General features: G+C 48.2%; 1 protein-coding gene across 1 annotated transcript in view; it reads left to right on the top strand.

The window, feature by feature from the left end:
• Positions 1-3,881: 3,881 nt before the first annotated feature.
• Positions 3,882-12,191, top strand: part of LOC102561850 (A.superbus venom factor 1) — a 62,170-nt gene continuing 53,860 nt past the window's right edge. The window contains exons 1-3 of the mRNA XM_006265601.4: positions 3,882-3,988; positions 8,169-8,361; positions 10,827-10,989. Of these exons, the coding sequence (XP_006265663.2) occupies positions 3,918-3,988; positions 8,169-8,361; positions 10,827-10,989 (427 nt within the window). The 5' untranslated portion in view covers positions 3,882-3,917. The remainder of the gene's footprint in view (positions 3,989-8,168; positions 8,362-10,826; positions 10,990-12,191) is intronic.

Genomic DNA, 12,191 nt, shown 5'->3' with positions numbered 1-12,191 from the left:
TGGCCTGCCTGAGGAACTACCATACTTCCTGGTCTACCACCCACTCCCCAAATGAAACAGGCACCTTGTTTTTTGCAAAGTAGAACATAGGGGAAAAAAGACTTATGCAAGAGTTGTGGCTAGTGGTGGGACATGGAGTAAGTCCTCCTGGGAACACAGAGCATCCAGGAAGTGTGGCATCAGGGGGTTCCTCATGCCAGGGGCCTTGCCCAGATTGCCTCCTGGGATGCCGTGCTTCCTGGATGCTCTGTGTTTCCAGGAAGACTCACTGACCTTTCCAAGGGCAGTAGCAAAACAGTTAGTTCTTTCCTGCAAACAAAGTTCCTGTAAATAAAGTGTTTCCACACGACAAGCCTCACAAAGATCCTACCAGTAGCCATAAATGCAGAGTACATGGAGGCCTGAGGGCCCCGGTCCCCTTCAGAAAGAAGGCAGGGTGACCACTCGTCCTTAATAGGGCAGGACCAGGACAATTCCAAAATGGGACTTCCAAATCCTGGCCCCAGGCTGACTCTGGGACAGCATCTGTCCCAGATTCCCAGTATCATGCACAGATCCAGGTTTTCTGTTCACCTCAGAAAAATGGGGGAAATGGTGTGTTTCCCCTTGGAGGCTGGCAGAGTTCGAGCCTGCAGGGCTCACCTCTTGCACGTGTGTGCATGCACATGGCCAGGAATACACCCCCAGGCAGCAGCAGAGAACAGCTCCCCCAGCTGCCTGCAGGTAAGTCTGTGGGGGCAGAACAGACTGAGGCCCCCACAAGTGAGGGAGGGAATGAGGCAGGGGCTGGGCCAGGAGGCACTTCCCAGTGCATGGGATCTGGGGCCAGGGCAGAGAGTGAGACAGCCATGGGTGGCTCATCCAGTGCAGTGGGCAGGGGGGTAAGGGGGGGAGCCCTGCCACTGCAGACACTCCCAAGGAGGAAGGCATGGGGGGCATGTGCCCCCCAGATTTGTGCATGGAGTGGAGGTGGATGTGCGTTGGGGTTGCCTGTTGCAGCCTCAGGGCTCCCTGCCCTACTATGCTCCCCACAGGAGCCCTACACCGGCCGCACTGTCATGGTGAGGCGCCTCCTGCCCACCAAGCAGCAGTGAGAGTGGCAACAGTGATGGCAGAGGTGCGGAGTTGTGCCCCCTGCTGATGCCAAGTCAGCAAGAGGCATCTCATTATGGTGGCATGGCTGGTGTGGGGCTCCTGGGGGGAGGGCAGCAAGGCAAGGAGCCCCAGGCCCACAGCGAGCAGCCCCCATCCACCCCATGGGCTCTGCTCATCTCTGCTCCAGAGCGGGAGCAGGAAGGAATCATCTTAGCCCCGCCCCAGCAAAAATAAAAGTTGGCGCCTATACCAGTAGCTCATTGGCTGATTCAGGCACAAGCTGCAGTGCTGAGCTAATGGCTATGGCTATGGCTGTGAGAGGGTTAACACAGGACTCTGCCATCTTGGCAGCTGTGTGGCATGTACCATGTCTCCCAGTTTTTGTTTGGTTTTTTCCCTGTTAAGAAAACAGTTCTGCCATTTAAAATACACACCCCAATTTTTTTAAGGGAAAGATATGTTATATGCAAGGAAATATGGTAACAGCAGAGCTGACCAGCCTGCAAAAGCCAGCAGGATGAAAGACCTTGTTATACCAAAGCTACCGTACAGCCCATTGGCAGAGCCTAGAATAGGACCCCATCTCCTGACATCAACTCAGTGCCCTCACGTGCTGCCCCTGCCCCCCAACCGAGATTTGGGAAAAGCTGCTCTCCCTATATTTTTTGCATAGAATGTGCACTCCAGTTTCCACCAGCCAATTTTGGGGGGGAGTGGGAGGTGCATGGTGTATATGAGAAAACATGGTATCAGGATGTACACAGCTCAGTGGCAGAGCCCAGAATAGGTCCCCATTTCCTGATGCCAGCTCAGCACCCTCATCCACTGCCCTTCCTTGGCCAGTAAGTGATAGAAACTGCTCTTTCCATATTTCTTGCATAGAATGTGAATTCTAGTTTCCAGCAGCCTTTTTGGAGGGAATAGTATGTATTTACAAGAAAATACAGTGGGGGGGGTGCATCTACATGTGCAATTAAGGTGCAGCAATAAACTCTGGAGCACTTTGAGCTGAAATAAACTGCTCCCAGGGGCAGCGTCTACACATGCACCTGGGACAACAGCAATTTGAGCAGGGACAGGGTGAGCCCGGGCTGGCAGTGGGTATGCGGGGGTTAGCCCTGGGCTTCACATGGCAGCGTTGGGTAGCAGAGGGCTGGCGGGAGCCAGGGGGTCTGGCCTCTAGCTGGCTGGGCTGACCGGGTGCAATTTACACCCATGGTCACTGCATCCACGTGCATTTCATTGTCTTTATTGACTCCACTGTAAGATAGTACTGTCCCCAACAGTACTATCTTATGGTGGAGTTAATAAATTTACTGCCCTCTAATACTGGCACACATGTATATGATGACACTTTACTGTGGAGCTAATTAGTCTACTCAGCAGTAAAACACATGTAGATGCACCGTCTGTGTGTACACATGAAAATGCAGTATCTAGGTGCTTTTACCCAGCTTTAGTAAATAGCTTACTGGTAGAGCCCAGAATAGGGTCCCAACTGCTTTTAATGCATTTCTTGCTGTAAATGTGCATTCCAATTTCCAGGAGTTGTGGTGGGGAGCACGTTGTATATGAGAAAGTACAGTACCAGGGTGTTGTTACCTGCAGAGCCTAGAAGGGGACCCCATCTCCTGGTGCCATCTCAGTGCCCTTGCCCACCGCATCTCCTGGGCCTGGCTCTCACTGCTCCCCTCCTGCCAGGCCTGGTGAAATAAATGCCATCTGGAGATTGATGGCCCCTGCTATGACAGAGAGCTCAGTTTTAAGCAAACATGTTGCAACTGGATGTCTTTGGTTATTGTCCAGACTCCCCTCCCATATAAATACCAATGCTTGGAACACACACCACTTACGGGAAGCCAACTGATAACCTGCTTTCCTCCATTAACCATCTCCTGGCTAGGAGCTCTTGCCACCCTGTGAAGCCTCCTTGATAGACTTTTACCTGCAGGCATCTGACCCAGATGGTCAGCTTGAATTGGTTCACCCTGAAAGTGCAGGGAAGGGAGCAGAAAGCAGAGTAGCACATGGGGCAGGGAAACCAGGGCAGGGAGCAGAAAGAAAAACAGCAGGTGCAGCAGGGAGCAGAAAGCACCATGCTTTCCGCCCCCAACCCTGAGCTCCCTTGCCCCATACTTTCTGCTCCCTTCTGCTGCTCTGCTTTCTGCTCCAAGACAATGGAGCAATGGTAGGCATGGATACTGGGATAACTGGGATCCACATGATTGCAAAGGATCCTTGCTTCATCTCAAACCCACCAAGGGAATCTGGGCCAGTGCCTGCCAGGGGAATAGATGTCTGTGTCACAAGTGACTTCAAAGACATCCATCATTAGGTGCTTGATTACCATGCTGCTTTACCCCATCCAGTATTTCCATCAGGAGATATGGAACCCACACCCCACCCAGAATGGAAGATAGGAGCCAAGAGCAATGAATTTCCACTCCCTCCCCTACTCTAACCAACTTGCTGTCCTGCAGAAAAGCATGCAGTAGGAGTCCTGGATCTATAACCACCTGACTTGACATGTGGGATCCATCAGATCCCAGCCCCTCTGATTGGCTGGCTAATACTGTAAGGAATACAGACCACAGCCAGAGCCCCAGGGCCTGACATTCACCCCTCTCCTCCCCCATGGAAAAGACAAAGCGACTGTTGTATTCTGTGGAAAAACACCCTAGTTCCTTCCAGAAGAGGGATCTGGTCCACACCCATTACTGATTAACTAATCAGCTGATTGCACAAAAGTTTAGTTTGCAGGGAGCCCATAGTATAAATAGCCCAAGCAAAGCCAGCCTCCCTGGACCCTCCAAGCAGTTGCTATGGAGGGATCTATTTGCTACCTGGCAGCTGTCCTGCTATTCTGCTTCCCTGCAGTTGTTCACAGCCAGCTGTAAGTATCCCTGCACCTCTGACTGGGCAGGATATCTCCACCCACCCCCCACAAATGCTTTGGATCAGAAGCTGTGGCTGATTTTGTTTCTGGGTTTCCACCTTTCTCTGTAGCAAAGAGCCCACAGACTTCTGTCTGGTATCTCTGGCATGGATTTTAATCTTGTAGCAGCAGGAGATAAACAGGGGCAAGCTGGAGGGTGTTTCATGTGTCAGGCTGTGGGTTGTGAGTGAGTCTCATCCCTGGACAGATGAGATCAGCACTCGTCTGGGATGGTTTAGATGGGGCTGATCCTGCCTTGAGCCAGGGGTTGGAATACCTATGACCTCTAGCAGATACTACCAGTCCAGTTTTGCCATGATTCTCTGTCGGTGATTCTCAGCTGGGGAAGCCTGGGGCACTGTGAGATCTTTTTAAGTGCTCTATAATATTAGCATGGTTAGCTGTGCAAATGCCTGCAGGTGATTCACAAGATCAACCCTGAGATCTTCAAGAAGAATCCAATGCATCTCAAACCCTCCTGCCTTGCTGTGTTGGATTTTTGTCTGCAGTCAAGCCATGAGGGAAAGTGGAGACCTAGGAGATTCTGAAGGGGCTTTTGTGTAACCAGGGATGCCTCGAGTCTAAAATAGTTAAGAACTGCTGGTCTGGACTCTGCGTGGAGGGGCACCAGCTCCGGGAACTCTCTTCTTTGTAGAAGGCAGGGGAGATTTGCACCTTGTAGCCTAACCAAAGTGTGTAGGTATAGGTATAGCACAACCTGTCATGGGCTGAAGGTCACTTCATTAGAAGTGAGTTCAAGAAACTTTGATCCAGGAAAGCTTGTGTTCATATATCTATAGCTGTAGCTATATCATCTATAACTACAGCTACCTATTTTGGTTAGTCTATAAGGTAGAAAGCAGGGTAGATTTGCACTTTATAAACAAGCTAAAGTAAGTGTGTGTGTGTGTGTGTGTGTGTGTGCGTGCACGCGCGCCACCTGAGCTGAAGCTCACTTCATCAGATGTCCACAAAAGCTTGTGGTGTATATGTGTGCATGTCTCTTGCTCTGTCACTTATTTATATATAGATAGTTCTATCTATAGGTAGATATAGATATGTGTGTGTGTGTATAAATAAATATGCATGCATGCGTGTGCATCTAAATAAATATAGCGTGTGTATTTATGCATGCATACATGCACACACACACAAGCACGTGCACGCACACACTTTAGTTAGTTCATAAAGTGCAAATCTACCCCACCTTCCACTTGACTTCACACAAACATGGTAAGCTACATCTCTTTAGTCTCTGCTTTGTCCAATTCTGGGCCTGATTTCAGGTTTGTAATTGATTTCAAAGCCAGGTTTTAAACGCACAACTTCTTGCCAGGGGGAGCAGGTGAGTGATGGTGATGTTTCCCCCTGTGGTTTCCAGCACCTAAGGAGCTAATGCCACCACTAGCCCCTGTCCTGAAGGTGAGTTGTCTACCCCGTGAGGAGCCCTTTGGTCTAGATCCAGCCTCCAAAGGAATCCAACACCCCTTATTTAATAAATAAGAGGGACTTTGAGCCTGAGAGGGGCATGTCTCCACCCCTCCCCACTGCAGCCCCAAAGCAGATTTAACCTAGCTGCTCTGCGTCCTGTTTGTAGTAAAGTCCTAGCAGTCTGGACATGGCATGGGCTGACTGCTGAGACAGCACTGAGGAAATCTGGGTGGGTTTATGTAGTTTCCATTGAAACCCCAGCTGCTTCCACTTCACTCCTATTAGCACCCAAGAAAGCTGGTGTCAAAGTTACTTGGGCCTGGATATAGTTATGATTTTATATGTATACTAGCCAATCGCCCATCAAGAATAGCAGGGGGGAGGGGCCTGGGATGTAGTGCCTCCACCTAACACCCCATGCTGCCGCTGTTCTGGCTCTTGCAGGGAGCAGAGCAGGGGAGCTGAGGCCAGCAGCTCTGTCCAGTCCTTGGTGCGGTGCTGCCCCATGCTTGGAGCACTCTGACTGGCTGTTTCCATCAGCCAATCAGAGTGCGAATAAAGCATTACAGACAGATAGACAGACTTAGGATTTTATAACATTAGAATATATCTGATGTAGTTAGTCTCCAAGGTGCAAATCTATCCTGCTTTGGGCTGGCATATCCATTAAGACCTGACTGAAGTGCAAACATACCACATTTTCTAATGCACCACGTGCCCTCAAAGTTCCCTTCCTGCGGCCTCTGTCCTGAGCAGCGCAACTGTCCTGGCACTGGCCTTGACATTGAAACACTTCCATCACACAGCGGACTGTGCCCTGACTTTTTTACCTGTGCATACAACTTTTGACCTTTATATGTTATGAAACTTCACTGGAACTTCTCCATTTGCTCTTCACATCAGAGTGAGACAAAGCAAACTTGGCTGCCAATTTGCATAAGCCTTCTACTTCCCTGTACCTCCTTGCAATTTCCCAAGGCTTGCCTTCCTTTGTCAACTCACACCTCATTATTGTCCAAGTCAATCAACCGATCCTCTCTCAAGGCAGCGAGGTGAGAGTCACGTAGCTAGAACGCAGCATTTCTGCTCTGGGGAAAAATTGCAACATGCTGGGATTCCCTTTTGCTCTCAAGAGGAGCTAAGACCTGAGATCTGTCCCAATGTTAAATTAAAACTAACATAAATTAAAATGAAAAGAAATTGCATGGGAAATGTCCAGATAATTCTCTTGAACTGCTTCCTTTGGTGAACATTCAGTTTTCATGTCTCATGTAGATGATCCCATCTTTGAGGCCATTACTGTAGCCGTGGGTGGATCTAGGATTTTGAAAACGGGAGTGCAGACGATGTGACACATCATCACATATAGCACAACACACATTTTTCTCCAGTTAAACAGAATATAGAAGATTTGCTAATATGTATTACAGGCCTAGTGCTACATTATTCGGTTTAAGATCAAAACAAAACCCAAATATAACATTATTGGAAGGTAAACTCCTTTGCTAGATTATAAATTTAAGTTTAAAATAAACGCAAAGTAGGCAACAAATTGTCAAAAGACAGTGCAGTTAAATTGTCAAAAGATAATGATTTATGCTTAACTATATCTCTTATTCAGATTTGTAAAACAAAATCTACTCTTCTTGGGTATCTTAGCAATGCTTCCAATACTTCACTGTCAGTCATTTCTACACCTGAGTTAATCTAACCACACCTCAATTAAGGGTTTTAGCTAGAGATAAAAACAGCCTGCAGGGATGTGAACTAGAAGAAAGGCATTACCAGGAATGGCGAAGAGACAGCAACATTGCAGAGGGAAGGACAGTTTGGACAGTGGAACATCAAGACCATTAACACCTGTGGAATGAAGAGATTAGTCGGAATAAGAGGGATGACAATGAGCCATGAAGTCAATGGACTCTTCCAGCATTGCCTGAATGGAAAACAGTTGGCTTTAAAGTGTGGGTGGAACAGGAATCAAAAGGTTGTGGGGGGGAGAACTGCACCGCTGCCCCCACGCTCTGGATCCAACCCTGGCTGTAACAAAGCACTTTGAGCCTATTAATGTGACACGTTTTAATTGTTTCCTATTGTTCACTTCTGTGAAGTGGATGTGTCAGGGCAAAACATTTCAATTTCAGCCAATCAGTCATTTCTAATACATTTTAGGTAGAATAGTTATTTATTTGTTCATTCAGTTATTCAAGTGTATATGCTTCAATTCCCAGCAGAGGCTCAGGGCTGCTTAAAACAAGAGACAAGAAAACCTAATACTATAGGAGAATGATAGAAGGAACCAAAAACTGAAAAGGGAACTAAAAAAGAAAAGGAAGAGAGATTTTGAGCAGGTGATTCTCCAAATTTTAGAATCCAGCCTCTGCTCTGTTGTTTTGATACCTTCAGCTCCAGACTTCCAGAAGGACCCCAACCACGTCTCTGAGCTCCTGCTTTCCAGACCATGCCCACCCTTCTTGGATTGGGCTCTGAGGGCATCCTGCAATGAAGAAAGCAGCTTACCCACTTAACACATGCACTGCAATATCAAGAGACTGATTTAGTGGGGGGAAGGTGCATGTTGTATATGAAAAAATACAGTTGATGGCCATTGCTTTGAAAGCCACAGAGGGAGGGTGGAAAAGGTCCTTGGAGTGAAATGTGTGATAATGATTGAGTTTAAATCCCATGAACTGTTTTCCATTCACAGCTATTCCCTGATCACACCCAATGTTTTGCGGGTAGAGAGTGAAGAGAAGGTGGTGGTGGAAGCCAATGGTCTTAATGCTGCCACCGAGGTCACCATCACCGTCCATGACTTCCCCTTCAAGCGACAAGTCTTATACCTGATCAAGGCAAACCTAAACCCTGACGAAGGGATGCTAACCACCGCCACGATAAAGGTGGGTACAGCTTCTGTTCATTGGATGACAGGAATGGTTTCAGGGCAAAGATGTTATAAGTGCTGTATTTTCTTGCATGCCATTTGCATCCAAAGAAGGCATGCCTTATTTTGGGAATGCAGAGTGTGGATGAATTCAAACATCAGGGCCTAGCACTGGACTTTTCATGGAGAGACCACGATGCAAAAAAGATGATAGTTTGTGGGACAGCAAGCAGACTCTACATTAGCTATTACCACACAGAAAAGAGATCTGAGAGTCTCTGTGGACAGTTCACTAAAAAAAAAATTAGCTCAGTGCCCAGCAGCCATCAAAAAGACAAAGTGTTAAAAATTATTAAGAAAGCAACTATGCACAAAACTGAAAGTATCATCACGCCCCTTTCTATTAGGCCTGTGCGAAGCAGCTAGTATTTGCTTTGGATTCGGCCGATTCAGGGGACAGTGATTTGATTCGGTGATTTGAATTGCTGTCCTGATTCGATTAGGCCGAATGGGATTCAGAGATTCAGCAGCAGCTGATGTCCGAATCAGCCACCAGGCCCAAACCCCCACCCCTCTCCCAGCCAGGCAACGGCTGCCCCGCCTGCCCTAGCTCCCAGCACTTGGGGTAAAAAAATGCCCCAGCTCAGCAGGTGCTGCTGGGCAGGGGGCGAGCCCCGCTGCCCCCCACTGTGTGGGGCTCTGCATGAGCCCCCGAACGCACCCCCAACCCCGCAGGTGCCCCACCCAGGCCAGCTCCGGCCCTTGAAGAAAAAAAAAACCTGAAGAAAGCCTAGGACTCCCCGCCCCCGCCAGCACCAGCAATCCCTGCTGCTCCCCGCCATGTGGGGGCTCTGCACGAGCCCCCGAAGCCCCAAGGCTACACCAGGAGTGGTCAGTCTGGGGCTCTGGCCCTTTAAGAAAAAAAAGCCAAGGAAAGCCAAGGTTCTTTAGTCTGTCCTCAAAGGGAAGTACCTCCATACATACCACTGACCATCCCTGCTGCCCTTCAAGGGCTTTCCTTGGCTTTTTATTTATTTATTTTTTCTTAAAGGGCCAGAGCCCCGGCAGGGCAACCGTGGGGGGGAATGGGGGTTGGGGTTGAGGGAGCTTGTGCAGAGCCCCCCATGCAGTGGGGGCAGTGGGGATCACCCCAAACCCAGCAGCACCTGGTGAGCACTGGAGATTTTTTTTAAAAGCACCAGGAGCTGGGGCAGGTGGGGCAGCCATGGGCGGGGCTAGGGGAGCTGGCGGGGGTCAGGGAATGAGGGATCAGGGGTGGCCAGGGGGCCTGGCAGGGGTCCCCCCATGGTCCCCTCCCCCCTCTTTCAGCTCCCCCTCCCCTGCCCCTAGTACTTACCAGCTTGGAGTGGCTGCAGCTCCCCAAATCATCAAAGCTCTCTGAATCTTTGCCAAAGATTCGGAGAGCTTTGTATCGATTTGGACCTTTAAATTGGTCCCCTGATTTGATTTGGATTTGGAGATTTGGCCACCGAATCGGGCTGAATCTCCTCCGAATCAAATCGCCACCCAAAGCTTCACACAGCCCTACTTTATATATCCATGGAGCGTCCACACCTTGAATCCTGTGTTTGGTTCTGGTCCCCACACCTCAAAAAGAAGATGGAACTAGAGCAGGTCTAGAGAAGGGCAACAGGGATGATCAGTGATATAGAGGTACTTCCCTTTGAGGACAGACTAAAGAACCTAGGCTTGTTCAGTTTAGAAAAGAGATGTTTGAGGTGAGAAAAGAGAAGGGTTTTCAAAATACTAAACGGTGAAAAGGAAGTCAATAGGGATTTATTAGCGACTAGCTCTCACCAGATGAGAATGAGAAACTAGCAGGTAGTCAGTTTTAAACTAACACAAGGCAGCTCTTTTTCACCCAGCATATCATTAAAGTGGGGAACTCATTGCCACCAGATGTAGTGCAAGCTGAGAGGTCAGCCAAATTCTCGAATAGACTAGGCACATTCTAGGAGGAAGGGGGCATCAGTAGCTATTGAGCAGGGGAGTGAGGGGCACGGCCTCTGAATAGAACTTCCTAGACCCATAATGCTGGAGGTTGCAAATGAGACAGGAACAGTGGGGAAAAACGCTACCCAGACCCAGTTCACTCTCCTTTTCAGCATCTGCTCTCCATTGCTGTTTGACACAGGAGACTGGGCAAGATGGACTTATGTTCTGACTCAGTACATGGCAGTTCTTATGTACTTACTATATTTTTTTGCATACCAAATGCACCCAAAGACATGCCTTTTTTTTGGAATGCAGAGTGTAGAAGAGTTCCAGCATCGTGGCCTAGGACTGAACTTTTCATGGAGAGGCCGTGATGCAAGACGACTGATAACTTCTTTCTGGGACAGCAATCGGAAGTCAAGGGGTAGAATCTAGCGATAACCATTTCATGGCCATTTTCAAAACTGACAGTGTTTTTTTGGCTACTCAGCCCAAAACTCACCCAGCCATGATCTTCTCTTTCAGATTTCCTCTAATCAAGTCAAGAAAGATTCCAGGGACAACCAGTATGTCCTCATCCAGGCCAAGATCAAAGATGTTACTCTGGAAAAGGTGGTTCTGTTGTCCTTCCACAGTGGCTACATCTTTGTCCAGACAGATAAAACCATCTACACACCTGGGTCAACAGGTACTTACCTTCTGGTGACTGCTTTTTGTGGCAAAGCATGAGAGAGACAGCCTTTATTTCTGATCTCAAAGGGATTTCCTTGTCCATAGTGCAGTTCTTGTCTTGTGTGGCATAAGAGAGAAGGTAGAATAAAGCTAGAGGTGAGATCATAGACAAGTAGGACTGTAAGGGACTTCCAGAGATCATCTAGTTCAATCCCCCGTCTGAAGCAGAATCATCTCTATCCAAATTATCCCATATAAATCCTTCATCTAACCTCTTAATAAAACTACCATCAACCCTCATACAACACAAGACATCACACCCAAACCTGACATAGGTAAAGCAGGGGGACCATGACAGCCAATGTCCTGCAGCTGTAGAAGGTTGTTAATAAACACTCAAGAGATCCCAAGCAAAGGCTGTGTCCCTGCTACAGAAGACGGCACCCCAACCCCAATCCATCCCAATCTGGCCGGGGAGTAAAATTCCTTCCTGCCCCAAATGTGGCATTGATGTGACCCTGAGCAGAGGGTCAAGACCTCAAGCCAAGAATCTCAGAGTTAAAACTCAGCTGGAGCATTGGCATGGCCCAGTCAAAATCCTCAGCCTTGGCTACAACTAACACCAAGTGCCCCTGGGGAAGGCTTAAAAAGAACATGACACATGTAGCACACAGTTTTGGGGGTGAAATTCCCTCCAAGCCCCATGCAGCAACCAGATTGTCCTTACTGTCCTGAGCTAGTTGCTTTTGTGCCATTATTTCCTACCTTAGATACTAACCAAAGTAGTTGTCTGTAGTTATACATGATATAGCTGTAGCTATAAATTATATAGCTATAGATATATGCCTGGGCACTCTGGGGTCCCATGTGACCCTTGTAAGGGTGCTGCATGGTGCAACATTAGCATAGCTAGTATACTGATCAATAAATACCTACATATGTGAATGAGAACAACTAAACAACACACTTTAATTGTGGAGCAGTAGGCAACCTTTGCAGAACCTTTGTCTCTTTGCAACTGGAGGACCATCTTCCAATTCCTAGCTTCTGTAGTCTTCAAAGGGAACATCTCTAAATTATAACCTCTCACCTACAAGTAGGTGTGCAAACACCTACATGGGATACACAGGATCAACTCGGAGGTTTCCAAAAGGACTTTAGGGTGTCCAAACTGTTCTGACCTGTTGTGGGTTTACTGGGTTCTTTGCAAGGGAAGAA

The sequence above is a fragment of the Alligator mississippiensis genome, chromosome 8 (genome assembly GCF_030867095.1).
Source record: "Alligator mississippiensis isolate rAllMis1 chromosome 8, rAllMis1, whole genome shotgun sequence".
Lineage (NCBI taxonomy): Eukaryota > Metazoa > Chordata > Crocodylia > Alligatoridae > Alligator > Alligator mississippiensis.
The sequence above is the reverse complement of the archived record's forward strand: the minus strand, read 5'-3'. Positions and strand labels throughout refer to the sequence as shown.